The sequence below is a fragment of the Hermetia illucens genome, chromosome 3 (genome assembly GCF_905115235.1).
Source record: "Hermetia illucens chromosome 3, iHerIll2.2.curated.20191125, whole genome shotgun sequence".
In the NCBI taxonomy this organism is placed as follows: Eukaryota; Metazoa; Arthropoda; class Insecta; order Diptera; family Stratiomyidae; genus Hermetia; species Hermetia illucens.
The window spans coordinates 4,928,257-4,942,156 of NC_051851.1; the positions used below are offsets into that span (position 1 = coordinate 4,928,257).

The 13,900-nt window shown below is 44.9% G+C and overlaps 1 protein-coding gene across 2 annotated transcripts in view; it reads left to right on the forward strand.

Annotated features, from left to right (window-relative positions):
* Positions 1–13,900, forward strand: part of LOC119651630 (shootin-1) — an 88,557-nt gene that overhangs the window by 50,203 nt on the left and 24,454 nt on the right. For both annotated transcript variants that reach the window (XM_038055293.1, XM_038055294.1), the window contains 4 exons: positions 10,154–10,436; positions 10,733–10,845; positions 11,044–11,281; positions 11,764–12,298. In XM_038055293.1, coding sequence (XP_037911221.1) covers positions 10,154–10,436; positions 10,733–10,845; positions 11,044–11,281; positions 11,764–12,298 — 1,169 coding nt within the window. The remainder of the gene's footprint in view (positions 1–10,153; positions 10,437–10,732; positions 10,846–11,043; positions 11,282–11,763; positions 12,299–13,900) is intronic.

Here is a 13,900-nt window from a genome sequence, read left to right on the forward strand (position 1 = left end):
ATAAGGGCGCACGGTATGGAGCATTAAGCATCAATCCAACACCGGATTCAAGTTCACTTCCCGCAGGCTGACCAGAGGTCAATAATAAAGTGCCGCCACTTAACCCCAGAATATAAAACCTGCACCATTACAATTCCCGGTAAAATTGGAGCAAGTGGCTACTCTAGCGGGTCTCAGAAGCATCATCGAAAAGCGTTCGCACATTGCAGAATCCCATTATAGATCGTTATCGAAATAAAAAGATCGTGACCGATAGATCAGTTCGCCTCCACGATTTCCAAAGATCGTAACCGATAGATCAGTCCGCCTCCACGGTATTGTAACAGTCTCCAAAGCATAAAGAGAGCTCAAAATTGCAGATTGCCTGCCCTTAAATCCTTATCCCCTTTGGCCGACTTTGTCGGCAATCAGGGAAGATTTTAGTGAACCCTTAATCCCTACTTTAAATGGGAGTCATTGCTATCAACATTTGGGCTTAACAGTAAATATTTTCAGGAACTAAACCTTAATCGGTTTACTTCCACTACAACTTGAGATGCCTAGATGCTTCACAGCCACTTAGAATACAGTAACTCTTCCCACCCCTTTCCAACTTTAGTCTCACGTTTACTTTAAACTTATACTGAATATGCCTTAGCCTTTCAGAAAATCAACTAACACTGGTGCGGTAACATGCTGCGCATATGAGGTCAGCCACGCGGAGTTGAATGTAACGACATTTAGCACAATAAATTCATGATAAGTTTGATAGAGCTGCAACCAAATTTTGGAAGGCGTTAGAGAAAAAAGCAGGGATAGGTTAGACCTCTTGTGGCTTGGGCGTAGCAAACACCCGGTTCATCATCAAAGCTTTTGAATCTGTCAAGAGATGGTCTGTAGGTGCTGATATATTTCCCTCTGAAAACCTATATCCTGAGAGGCATCCTTAGCTCTCCGGCAGCGCGTACCGCTTCAGTGAATCTACTTCTGATGAGCTTTTCGAGCATTTTTCCAGCAGTGTCAAGCATACATAGTGGGCGGTATAAAGACGACAACCCGGGGTCGCTTTTCCTTTTGCTGATCAGCGCGAACCTCGCCACCTCCCAACGAGCAGGGAAAATACCCTCTTTCAGGCAAGCGTTGAATGCGAAGAGTAGTAGGTCCGGCCGCTGTGGGAATACAAGTTTAAATACCTCTGTTGGAATACCATCGGGTCCTGGCGCTCTCTTGCTTTTCATAGAGAAGACTACCTATTCCAACTCTTTTATAGAGAAAAGTGGACAGTCCTCGGCGCTCTCCGGGCCGACGTCATCATCCCATACGGGATGCGCAGGGAGTAGTGCCCTTACAATGCCGTCCATCTGTTCGACCTTAAGTGAACAGTTTGTTACCAAGTCCGCACGGGTCCCCATTCACCTCGTGGACCAGATCCTGTTTATTGCGCTGCGGAGTCTTCTTTTTGGAAAATTTGTATTCTGTCATTATGGTACTTGCTGCCTCCTCCCGGTCGCTTAGACGTTGTGTTAAGTGGCGGAGCCTGTGACACTCCTTCCGAAGCTCTGCAATTTCCACCGTCCACCAATACATAGAAGGTTTGCCACGTCTCGATGCCCTCCTAGGCATGAAAGCTCTGCTGGCCGTCGTTATCAGGTTCATTGCTGAATTCATATGGCCGCCTTGCCAGCGCCGACAGGACCGACGACAAACCCAATTTTCCATGAGTTTCGAACAAACATTTGGCTCTATTTCTAAAATGGGACGTTCAATGTTTTCGCGAAGCTCGTCAAGTATTGCTGGTTTATTGGAGTGCACCACGGATTTAAAATATCCCTAGAAAAAAGAAGTCTGGCGGTGTTAAATGCGCCGAACATGGCGCCCAACTGACGAGGCCTTTTTGGGAATAAACCTATTGCCGAGCTTGTGCTTCAGTAATGTGATTGTTTCGCAGGCTGTGCGGCAAGCCGCGTTATCTTGCAGAAACCACATGTGGCGCAGCTCCACTCCAATGATTTCCTCAAAGAAAAAGTCAGTGAGTATGGTACGGTAGCGATCGCCATTGACGATAAACGTTTTTCAAGCATCGTCAGAAAAAAAATAGGGTCCAATCACTCCGCCAGCATGGCATTACGGCATTTTGGCGGGTCAGATGACAACAATTCTTGAGTGAGGAGGATCTTGAAGGGATGTAGGCTAAGATCCTTACGTAAAATATGCCACAATGTAATTTGTGAGAGCCCCAACTCTAGAGATCGACCTGGAATGGACTCTTTTTCATCCTCGGTGACACTGGCTGAAACAGCTGTGATATTTTCTTCGGTTTGCTTCTTTCGCATTCTGTTTGGTGGCTTCACATTCAAAAGAGTAAATTTTGATTCAAATTTTTCCACCATATAAACAACGGTCTTCACATCTGGACGATTATGACGACCATAAATTCCGCACAATTCACGTAAACAATTCGTAACCGGCTCATTATTTTTATAATAAATTTTGACAATTTGGAGACGTTCTTGTGCCATGTACTTCGACATCGTTCAATGACAGACCTTGACTGTCAAAACGCGCTTCCATTGAGAGATGCCCAGGTTCTGCATATGCGTTTAGAAGTTCCTGGTTCCTGAATGGCACGACTGATTTCCGGAAAAGGCGGTTCCTAGAAGTTGAACGACTTTTAGGCACGGTTATTTGGGTCGTCAAAAAGTGGCAAAATTCTCAAAATGTGGAACTTAATGCTTTTTGAATAGACAGAACAACCTATTAAGCTCACTACTACGAGGAGAATCTGGAACACAAAGGCAATCGGTCCAAGTGGTTCATGCGAAGTAATTCGATAACTATTTTTGCAAGATTAGATAGAATTAAACAGGAGAACTGTTTTTTGCCAAAAGAAAGTTTACTCTGTCAAAACAGTGTTTCGAAAACCAGTTGCTGTCTCGATCAGTAGGAGTTCTACACTGTCCTGTAAGCCAAGCTTCATCGCGCACTATATCCTTTGTAGGAGTGTAAAAAAATCGAGTTATCTGTGTTAAAGGACCTTGACGAAGCTACATGATCGGAGAAAGTGTTGAAATATTGATAATAAGAAAATAAATAGCACGAAATACTAGTGGAAATAGATATTATAAAAATTAAGGATAGCTGAAGGTCCTGTGAATTTCGTCCCCAAAATTTAGCGTAGAACTCCAAGAAATATCGCGAATATCACTCATCAATTTTTGTTGGAGTAAGTAATAGTTAAGAGAAAAATGTGAAGTGGATAAATCCTTATCATTCTTGGAAAAGAGAAATCATATTTCCAACTAGTTTTCAAATTAACTGACTTACTGTGATATGAATTTCCACGAAAAGGAGGTTTTCATCGATATTTCACTTTCATGTTGTAGAAACCGACCTTTATCTCTTACTTTGTTTCGCTGATTCCTCCAATAAAAAATAAAAATTGGAGTAGGTGAAACCTTTTCATTAATCTGTAAAGAACTCCTGGGAGCGGTTGTAGTTTTTACGAAAAAATTTGAAATACATATAAGCAGTGGTAAAATTATAGACGTGACGTATTTCGTAAGTGACCATTCCTGCTCCAGCACTGAAGTGGATCATCTGAAACCAGTCATAGGAACCGGTAAATTTAATATAACCATATGGATCTTCCCGTTTTCTTTTTCTTCAGCCTTTGTCCCGTTCACAGGCCATCTTGTAGTGAAGTATCGCGGGAGGCCACGGGCCAAATTTCCGAGCTTCAGCAGACGGTGGCATCGCTCGCAGCTCCCGCCTCTAAGCTAGCGGCTACAGTGGGAACTTTGCGTTCGGGAGGTAGGTCCTGAACTTGTTCGCGGTCCGCCACCCGAAAAGGGCGATCAAGTAGCCGCGCGTCGGGGACCTCAACGAAGTCTTGCAATTCGTTGGTATCACCACCACCATCTTTGCCGACAAAGCAAAGAAGTGTACCAGCCCGTTCGCGTTCTTGGCTTCAAAAAACTGAACTCATTGGGAGCCCCAGAGGCGGCTATCCAGAACGCAGCTCCACGCCGCTTAACAATATACGATCGCTTGAGCAAGCGCCATTGCCTGGTCGACACAGACACAAATGTCTCAGTTCTCCCGATATCGTGGAATCACAAACTGATTCCGCAACAACTTAAACCAGTGGCAGCAAATTCCTCAACCCTACACACTTACGGCTCCAAGCAGGTAGACGTAAGTCTGGGACTTCGACGAACGTTCTCATGGGGTTTTGTTGTAGCGAATATCAGTAGTCCCATATTATGTGCAGACTGGACTATGGATTGCTAGTGGATCTGCAGAATAGGTCTCTTATAGATCCCGTAATTTCGCTCAGATCTTCAGGAAAATCTGCCACCTGCTCTACTGTCAAAGTTTCAATCATTCGGGCGCTTCTTTAAAAATACAGCAACATAACTATCGAAAGTAGTCTCTCGCAGCCAGCTAAGCACGATGTACAACACCACATCCTCATTACTGGCTCCCACATCTTCCGGAAGGTGAATCCATTACCGTCCTAGAACCTCGCTGTTGCTAAAAAAGAATTCAATACACTTTTAAAGCTGTGCATTTGCAGACTATCAAATAGCTGGTGGTCTTCTCCACTACCCATGATCCCAAAATCCAATGGGGAATGGAAACCATGTGGCGATTACAGAGGTCTGCATGCTCCGGCCATTCCAGACCGCTATCCCATACCACTCACCCGCAACTTTGCTCACAACCTGGCTAACTGCCGTGTTTTCACGACCTTGCACTTAGTCAAGGCGTACGATCAAATCCCTGTAGCTCCAGAAGATATTCCGAAAACAGCAATATGCATACCTTTCGGACTCTTCGAATTCACACAGGTGTCTTTTGGTCTGTGCAATGCGGCGCATACTTTTCAAAGGTTCATTCACTCTGTCCTGCGAAACCTTAACTTTTGTTTCGTGTATTTGGATGATGTTTTGGTCGCCTCTTCTTCAGAGTCTAAGCATTTGGAACATCTCGAATTCACTTTTCAAGATCTTCTTGAGGCCGGTCATGTGCTTAACGTTTAAAAGTGCAAATTCCTTCAACAATAGGCCACATGATTTCTCTTGAAGGAATCCAATCGGATCCAGACAAGGTTCAGAAGATGGTTAAGGATCTGCGAAGGTTTTTGGGCATGTTAAACTTCTATCATCGTTTTTGCCCAAAGCCGCTAAACGTCAAGCGATCTTTAATGCCTACTTATCTGTACCCAAGACCAAAGATTCACGCATGATCGCGTGGTCCACAGAGGCCGTCCAGGCATTTGAGCTAGCCAAACGACAGCTTGCGCTACACTCCTGGCATTCCCTGAATCAGATGCCACCTAACCGTTCACAGTGTTCACGCAGACTTCTTACTTTCACTTTTAAGCCGAAGCCCGACAAAGCGTCCCTTCGCCAACTCCGAAACTAGTTTACTTTGGATATCCAACACGTGTCCGGCAAAGACAATGTAATTGCAGACGCTTTGTCACGTGTTGCAGAGGTCAAGATCCCCGCCACCGTCGATTTTTCGGCAATCGCCGAGGCGCAGAAGGTCGACGCAGTTCTTCAGAGTTTAAAGACCAACTTCAAATATACATTCAGGGAGTTTCCTATCTTCGGCCCAATATTCAGCATATACTGCGAGACCTCAAACAAGAGACCAAGGCCATATATTCCGGCCAATTTCCGCCGTTCACGATCTAGCGTACCCAGGCATTCGGACAACGAATCAGTTAGTCACCGCAAAGTATTTCTGACCTTCCAGTAACAAAGACATTAATTCTCAGGCCAGACAGTGCATGCATATCAGAAGTGCAAAGCAACAAAACATGTACGGAAAGAGGTAGGAGTGTTCCCTCGGTCCACCAAACGCTTCCACACAATCGACCTCGACATCATTAGCCCTTTGTGAGACTCGCACAGTTTCAAGTATTGCCTCACAATCATAAATAGGTTCACTCAGTGGTCTGAGGCAATACCTCTGAAAGTCATTACTGCACAATCTTGTGCACAGGCCCTCTGTCGAGAATGATTTCCACGCTTTGGTGTACCGGCAATTATAATCATCGACCAAGGAATGCAGTTTGATTCCTCCCTTTTCTAAGAGTTGGGCCAACTCCTCGGCTTTAAACGCCACCAGACAACCGCTTACCACACTCAGTCCAATGGGATGCTCAAAAGGTGGCACGGGACGCTAAAGGCCACTATAATGGCCCGAGACAACCCCTCTTGTTCGAAGCTCCTCCCAGTCATTCTTCTTGGCCTCCGAACACCCAATCGCGAAGAGTTTGTTACAAGTCCCGCGGAGCTGGTATATGGGGAGAATCTGAGACTTCCCTGTTCTCGACATCAGGTGGGGACTCAACGCTACTGGTCTGTGGCGTCTGCTCAAAGACGCAATGCCAAAACTGAAGCGTCACGCAAAAACCATGACTGACGTACCCAAGGACCTTGAATCCTGTACGCACGGCCTAATTACGACGGACGCTCATCGGTGGCCACTGCATCCACCTTATGAGGGCCCCTTAGAAGTCCTCGAGGAAGGTCGACATTATTATAGGCTTCTACTGTGCATAGTGTTGAGTTATTGTGGATCATGAATTATAAACGAATCACTCAAAAATACCTAACCTGGAAGATGGCTCAGGTTATTATCCCCCTTTTGAGACTCGCGCCGCTTTCATTCTTGTTCAAACGCAGTTCGTGAGCGCTGCCAGAATTTAAACATAAGGTTTGGTAACAGAGCTGTAGACATTTATTGGAAGATTGTCTTTCACGAGACTAACATTATGACAATTGGTAATTAGCCACTAATTTCGCCCCGAGATATATACTATCCGCTGACTTTGGGTATGTGGGATAGTAAGGGTAGATATAATTTTTTAATTTTTATTAAAATCGGTTTACTGTTTGTCCGTCTGTTTTTTGTTTTATGAGAAGTTAGAAATCTTCAAAAGACACTGAATTTTTAGCCACTAAAACCACCCCCGACTCCGTTCCTGCCGCGGAACCACCATAAGGGCACGGAGTCCGCTCACTCTGGCTTCGTCACCTTTCTTCTATACGCGGCGTACATAACCGCGCTATTCTCTTCTCCTCTGGTTTTCGCAGTTTGTTCTGGATAGATGCGATCATGGAGTTGACCACATCCTAATTCCCTCGACGTGCTACCATTTTCAGCACCACATTTTCTGATTCCTCCATTCTTCCACATATCTTAGACAGTGGAGAATACGTAGTCTGGGTCCTCTGGGACTCCATCGCAGTTTGGACAGTCGGGTGAGGTCTTTAGTTTAAACTTGTGCAGCACTGATTCATCATGGTTGATCTGGCTTTACGGAATCCATACTGCCGATCTGAAAAGCGGCCTTTCTCTCAACAACAGGGAGTAATATACTATAGATTACCAACTCTAACATTTTCCCCACAGTATCCAAAAGACATATGGGTCTGTATGAGGATGATTCACCTGGAGGTTTACCAAGCTTAGGCAAAAGGACCAACTTCTGCCGCTTCCATGCCGGGCTGGAAATGTCCCCTCGGACGTGCACGCTTCAAGCAACTCAGCGAACATTTCCAGTCTGGATTTCACGGTGAGCTCAGTACTCCGTCCAGGCCCGGTGCTTTACTGTCTCCTATTATACCGCAAAGCTCCAGCAGCCCGTCTCTGGTGATTGGCGGAATTGTCATCACATTCAGAGGTGGCTGGTATGCGTCGGTTCCTTCCTCTTGCTGTGTGAGTATCCCCTGGATGATTTTCAGCAAGAGGGTAGGCCATGTGATTTGTGGTTATGAATGGACTTTGAACCGTCTCGTCATAATCCTATAAACACTCTCTCACGGGCTTACGTCCGCTTCTGAGCAGAGTTCCTTAAAGCATTTCCTCTTGCTTCGCTGGATGGTGAGCTTGGTGGTTTGCTTTGGTATGCGCACTTTTTTGCTCCTTATTGACTTTTCCTACCGCCCTCTGAACCGCTCTTCTCGCTGGTTGGCAGGCTGAATGAAGGCTGGCCAGTTCTCCATTCCACTAGTAGTTTGGTCTTCTACTGGGGAATGAGCACCTCCTAGGCATGGACGCGTCACATGCTTTGGCGATGCATTGGGCCACGTGGACGGCTCTTTCCCTAGAGGCGCCTGCTTTATCAGGTTGATCTAACCACACTTCTCTGAAGGTCTGCTCATCCAAAGCTTTGCAGACCAGCCTGAAATCTTTCTCGGTTTCGGGCATGATGGGTCTTTGCCCTGTGACTCGACACACGCCTCAAAGAAGATTGCTGTGAGGGTAGCGTTCACTGACGTACCAGGACATACCACGCGCCAGCGCAGGGCTGACAAAAGTCAGGTCTACAATTGAACCTGATCGCTTTTTCTGAAAAGTGTCTACAGCAGACCGATCAACGCCACTGGTGTATACCTTCGCGAAGTGGCCAAACATGAGGCATTTACAACACCTCTTTAGTGAAGTTTGCTTTTTTAAACGGCAGACAGTCCATCCAATCCCAACTTTTCCGGCCGCCAACAACTTCTACGCTGCCTCTGCTGGTACTGGTATTGTGGCCGTTTGAATACCACCACAGGCTTTTCGTATGCCCACAACAGACTCTTCAGCAAGTTCTTCCAACTTGAATTGTTCCTTCAGAGCAGTCCAACTTTCTCCTTTCGATGTTACTTCATCGATATCCTTACATTGTATGTATATGTAGATCTCATGGTTTTGGGCATGCACTGCGGCATTCTCCCCAAGTGAGTTTTTAACTTGAGTGAGAAAGTCATCAGGTTTGCCTACGCTAGATCCTTTCAACTCGAACATGACATCCCCTTTCTGGGTTCTTCGGATTCTGTTCACATTTCCGCTCAGATCTTTTAGGTCGGGATTAGCTTTGACCTTTCTGAGTATCTCCGCGTAGGACAGATTGCCATTACTAGAGATAACAATCGCATCTGGATGAGTTCGCACTTTCGTTTCGCTTTTTTGCTGGTAACTTTAGTTCATCCATCGTTTTCGTTCGTTTTGGGCTTCGCAACGCTGGCCGACTTTCTTACATTCGCTGTATGCTTTCCTCCTTCTGAACTATTAGTGCTGGTTTTCACAATTGGCTGTTCAATTTTTTTTCTCTTAGGCGCTTGCTGATTAATAAGAGGGTCCCCCTCTTTTTCGCGTACTCCTTTATTTTGCCGTAATTAGATAGCAGTACGGTTAGACGTCACTTGGATCCCTTGTGACACTGTTGAGACAGTAGGGTCCGGTGTATCCTTAGTATTCTTTTCCTACATCTATGGTCTATTATAGAGGACTCTAATAGCCCTCACCATATTCATTCATTCATATTCATTCATGTGGCTTGGAGCACATTGTGCTTGTCCTTGATAAACACGAGCAGCTTAACTATTTTTGCCTCAAGGTGGGTGGATGGTAATTCCTTCGGATCGGGACTCTGGTCCCTGGGGCCCCGACATGATTATCCCTTTTATACGTTCTTTTACTTTTGGCGTTTATTGACCTTGCCTGAATCTTGTCCTTTATCATCTTTGACATTGCTGGAGAACTCAGAGTTGACGAGCTTCCTTTGAATGGGTATCTTTCTTGGTCCTGGAGTACCTTCTGCTGTCGCACATCTTGAACATATGCCGTGGGTGTCATCACGGTTTTTGTCGTCCAGCAACGGTATTCTCGGTAAGGTGGTACTTCGCTTGGACACCTCCCTCTCTAAATCCTAGCCACTCTGTTTGTCTGGCTGTGTGTCTGTCTATCTGTCTGTCAGACGCATTTTTCTCAGAAAAGGTTATAGTGATTGAAATCAAATTTCGTGGAAAGGTGGAACTGTGAACGGTCATGGATACAGTGAGTTACATCATTCTACGCCGAATTTAAGGGGAGGTCCCCATACATGCAAAAGGGGGGTGTACATTTTTTTTCACCAAATATAGCCATGTGGGGTATCAAATGAATGGTCTCGGTTAGTACTTTCCGAATCCAGTCTTGACATTTGTTGGAAAGGTTGGTAGTGCGGGGGGTCTAAAGTGAAAATACATATTCGTTTACTTTTGGATCATCTCTCGCACGATTATACTAGCGCTCGAAGCTTCTTCACCCACTATTCATCCCCTTAACCATTGCTCAATGAATCTGCCTTTTAGAAAATATAAAAATCTATTTAAAATCTTCATTTTTCCAGACTCACCAAACAAATCGAAGAACTGAGAAGCTCACAATTTGACGTCAGTGAAATAATTGCCGCCAACAAGCTCCTGAAGGAAGAAATCTGCAAATTAGTACCAGCCGCCAACACAAACGAATTTGAAAGTCTCATTGATACTCAAAAAGATACATCCCATCTCGTCGCCATTGAATGTATACAGAAGCTCATCGCTGAATTTACTCAAAACAAAACAAATTTAAATAACGTCGAGTTACATCTCTACGAAGCAAACGAGAAGATCTCAGAACTCCTGGAAAATGTAAGTTTCCAAACAAGTTACTCAGGGGGTTGGGATGAAATGGGCATGGGCTATCCATCTTTCATTGACACCATTATTTCGCTCCTTTCCGGAGGAACTTGTTGCATATCTTGTGCGTTGACTTTGCTTCTTACAACAAGGATTAAGCCAAGGATATTATGGATTTAATTTTCTCTGTGTTCAACGAAGAGAAAGTTTTTCATCCGATTATTTGGGGTTTGGGATTGGGTTCTTGGTGTAAATGTTATGTCTGGAGTTCCGACCTATTGAGCACCATTCGTCCTGTTGTCTTTCAGCAAACTCATCTCGAGGAGGAGATTGAACAACTTCGAACCGAGAATACAAATTTAACCAGAGTCGCGGAACTGATGACAACGAATATGAGGGAAAGCGTTACAACAAGCAAAAAGTAAGTACCAAGTGGGACGTGTGGAAGTCCTTTTTCATGTTTTGCATGTTTCAAACTCGGAAGTAGGTGGTGAGTTTGAAATGGTAGTTTGAATTTATAGTTAATTTATCTGAAAATTGTATCTTTTCTTTAACTCTTGGTTTGTTGTCCTGAAAACTGGTATCGCCAAACCACTGAAAGTCTCCTTAATCCTTACAGAATGGAAGAAGCTCTTATCGAAATGAAACGACGTAATGACGAATTAACGAAATTCACATCAGACTCCTTGGATGGGGGAGCAAGGAATGGCGAGCCCACGCGAAAAATCACAACAGCCACAATAACACCCATCAATAATGCACCAATAACGCCTACATCGCCCAATGTGGAAATCACCCGATTGAGGGAGGAATTAAATAGGAGAGAGCTTGCCCACGGGGAGAGAATCGTTGAAATGGTAAGTCCAGGTTTTTCGTCCTTTCGCTCCATGCCGCATATTTGGTGAATTACATGAACGTTTATGTATAAAGTGGAGTTGATGTAAATTGAGGGATGTTTAGTCTCCTTTATATGGTTAGATCTGGCAGTCATGCATAGTGACCTGCATTTGAAGCTGTTTTTATTACGAAGCTTATCGGTTCATTTAATTCTTTTATCGAGGGGTTTTTTGCAATTAAGGCTCAAAGATACATTCTCTGCATTTGATGCTGAGTAGCAGTAGTAGTCCTCCTGTCTTGGGCAGGAGGCAGGAGTCATTCCTGACTCGGTGGAAGTTGCAAAAGACCCACTCAGTAAACCAACTGCCATGCCTTTAATATTTTCCAAAGTTCTATTTGACAATGCTGCATGCTATCTATTAGTGAAAACTAACACCGTTCTGAAGACTAATTCTACCTTTCTATGTTTTTCCTTGATCGATTTAAACTAACACAAATGTAGAAAAAACTTATGGATGCGGCTATAGAAAACTCTAGCAATGAAGAGATTCGTACGTTACGTTTGAAAGTGGAGATGTTAGAAAAGGACTTAACAGTTGCATTGGAACGAGCCGAACTTGCTGAGGCGAAGCTAGCCGAAACTGAAAAGAATCCACATGCTAGTCTACCGAATCTAAGTGATAGGAGTAGGGATAATTGTTTAGGAGGGGATGAATCCTATCAATCAACACGGTCGTTATATAACAGCGGCACGACTTTAAAATCGTCAGTATCTCTCGTGATATCATCAACAGGAACGACAATGGAAGCAGCACAAACTGCACCTGCCCTTGCGTGTGCGCCCCCACCACCACCACCGCCACCCCCACCACCGCCACCACCTATGCCTCAATTACATTTCCCCGCCCCGACAATGAAAAATTCAAAAGGTGCGCGAGGCCTTAACGACGGTATCGCTACACATACCCTTAAAACGGAGGGCAATGGCAGTGGGGGTGGGGGTAGCATGAAACGAAAGCAACAAGTTGAGTCAACAGGTAGGTGCTGCTTAGCTTTAAAGTCTTGTGTTGTTCGTGTAAATTTTGTTGTATATATGTTAGTGGAATAGGTTGATGTGCGGATACAGTGAAGTGTGTTGGATGTTAAATGGTTAGCAAGGACTTTCGTATATATGTTTCAGGATAATGGGGCAATAAAGCATGAAAATTGAAAAAAAACAATGCATAGTTAATGGGATGTAATACGCATGGATGGAATGGTTATTCGAGCCAAGTAAATTATCTCATTATCGATATACACATACATAAATCAAACCTACATGAAATGCACTTGGAAAAAGGATCTTTTATAGGTATCATCTGGAAACTCCTATTTTCTGAGAAGAAGCTACTTAGTGTAAGGAATGACTACTACAAAAGACAGATTAAATATAGATTTCTATTGAACGGACTACTACAAGTCTTAAAACTCCTCGTATCCTTCGAATCCTGGCCATTTTCGCTACTCCAGGTATGTCAGGGATACGATTATTTATCACGTAATCCTGTTTTATGAGCTTTCTAGATTATATTTGCCCAAAAACGGGACAAATTTTAGGACAAATTGTACCAACTGGTCCTCCAGGTTGAGAATTGGATAGGGCTGACAACCCTACACGGGAAACAACTTGTTACAAAACCACAAAAAGAACTTTAACGGTTATTTCAAAACGAAATAAAGCTTCTCCAAATTTTAGTCTTAATCCATGAAAGAATTAAATGAGAGAACAAAAACCATAAATTTTAATTCACTTTATCTGAACATTTACGTTTTAGAAATAAAAACAAAAATTAAAACATATTTTAAACGTAAACGATCTTTTCTGTCCCAACCAACGGCACTTTCTCACCGCTAATCCTCCACTCCCGTGGCGAGCTCTAAAATGAGTGGAGAGTGGAGAGTTCCACGCCATCTACCCGTCCGCATCCGCAACATTCGAAATAAATTTCAAATGCCGCGGATCCTGCTGCGCCACATCACTCCGCCCCCAGACGAAACCTAGGGGGGTTTCGGCGACTGATCCCGGAACTCCGTTCCCCGTTAATCCACAAAGCGGACACGACGCTGCTTCGGGGCGCACACGGGTTTCAGTCTGGACAAAGAGACCGCCTTTTTGCGTCCGCCGATCTCGAGCTGGAAGAAATGTTCTCCCCTCGCGAGAATGCGGTACGGGCCCTCATATGGAGGCTGCAGCGGCTTCCGGACGGCATCCGTCCTGATCAGCACGTGCGTGCATGTGTCCAGTTCCTTGGGCGAACAAGCAGGTATGGGCGAGTGTCGAGTGGGTGGTGGCGCTTTGATGCGTCGGAGATTGTCCCTCAGCAGACGCACCAACCCCGACTCCGTGAGACCCGATCTCGTGTCGAAAACCGGATCGCTTGGGAGTCTTGGGTTCTCCCCGTATACCAGCTCCGCGGGGCTGGTAGCAAATTCCTCTCGGCGGGTTGTACGTAGGCCGAGTAGGACGAGAGGCAAGACTTGAGTCCAGGACGGGTCGTCGCGTGCCATAATGGCGGCTTTCAGCGTCCGGTGCCAACGTTCTAGCATCCCATTGGATTGCGGGTGGTATGCCGTAGTCCGCTGGCGTTTAAAACCCAGGA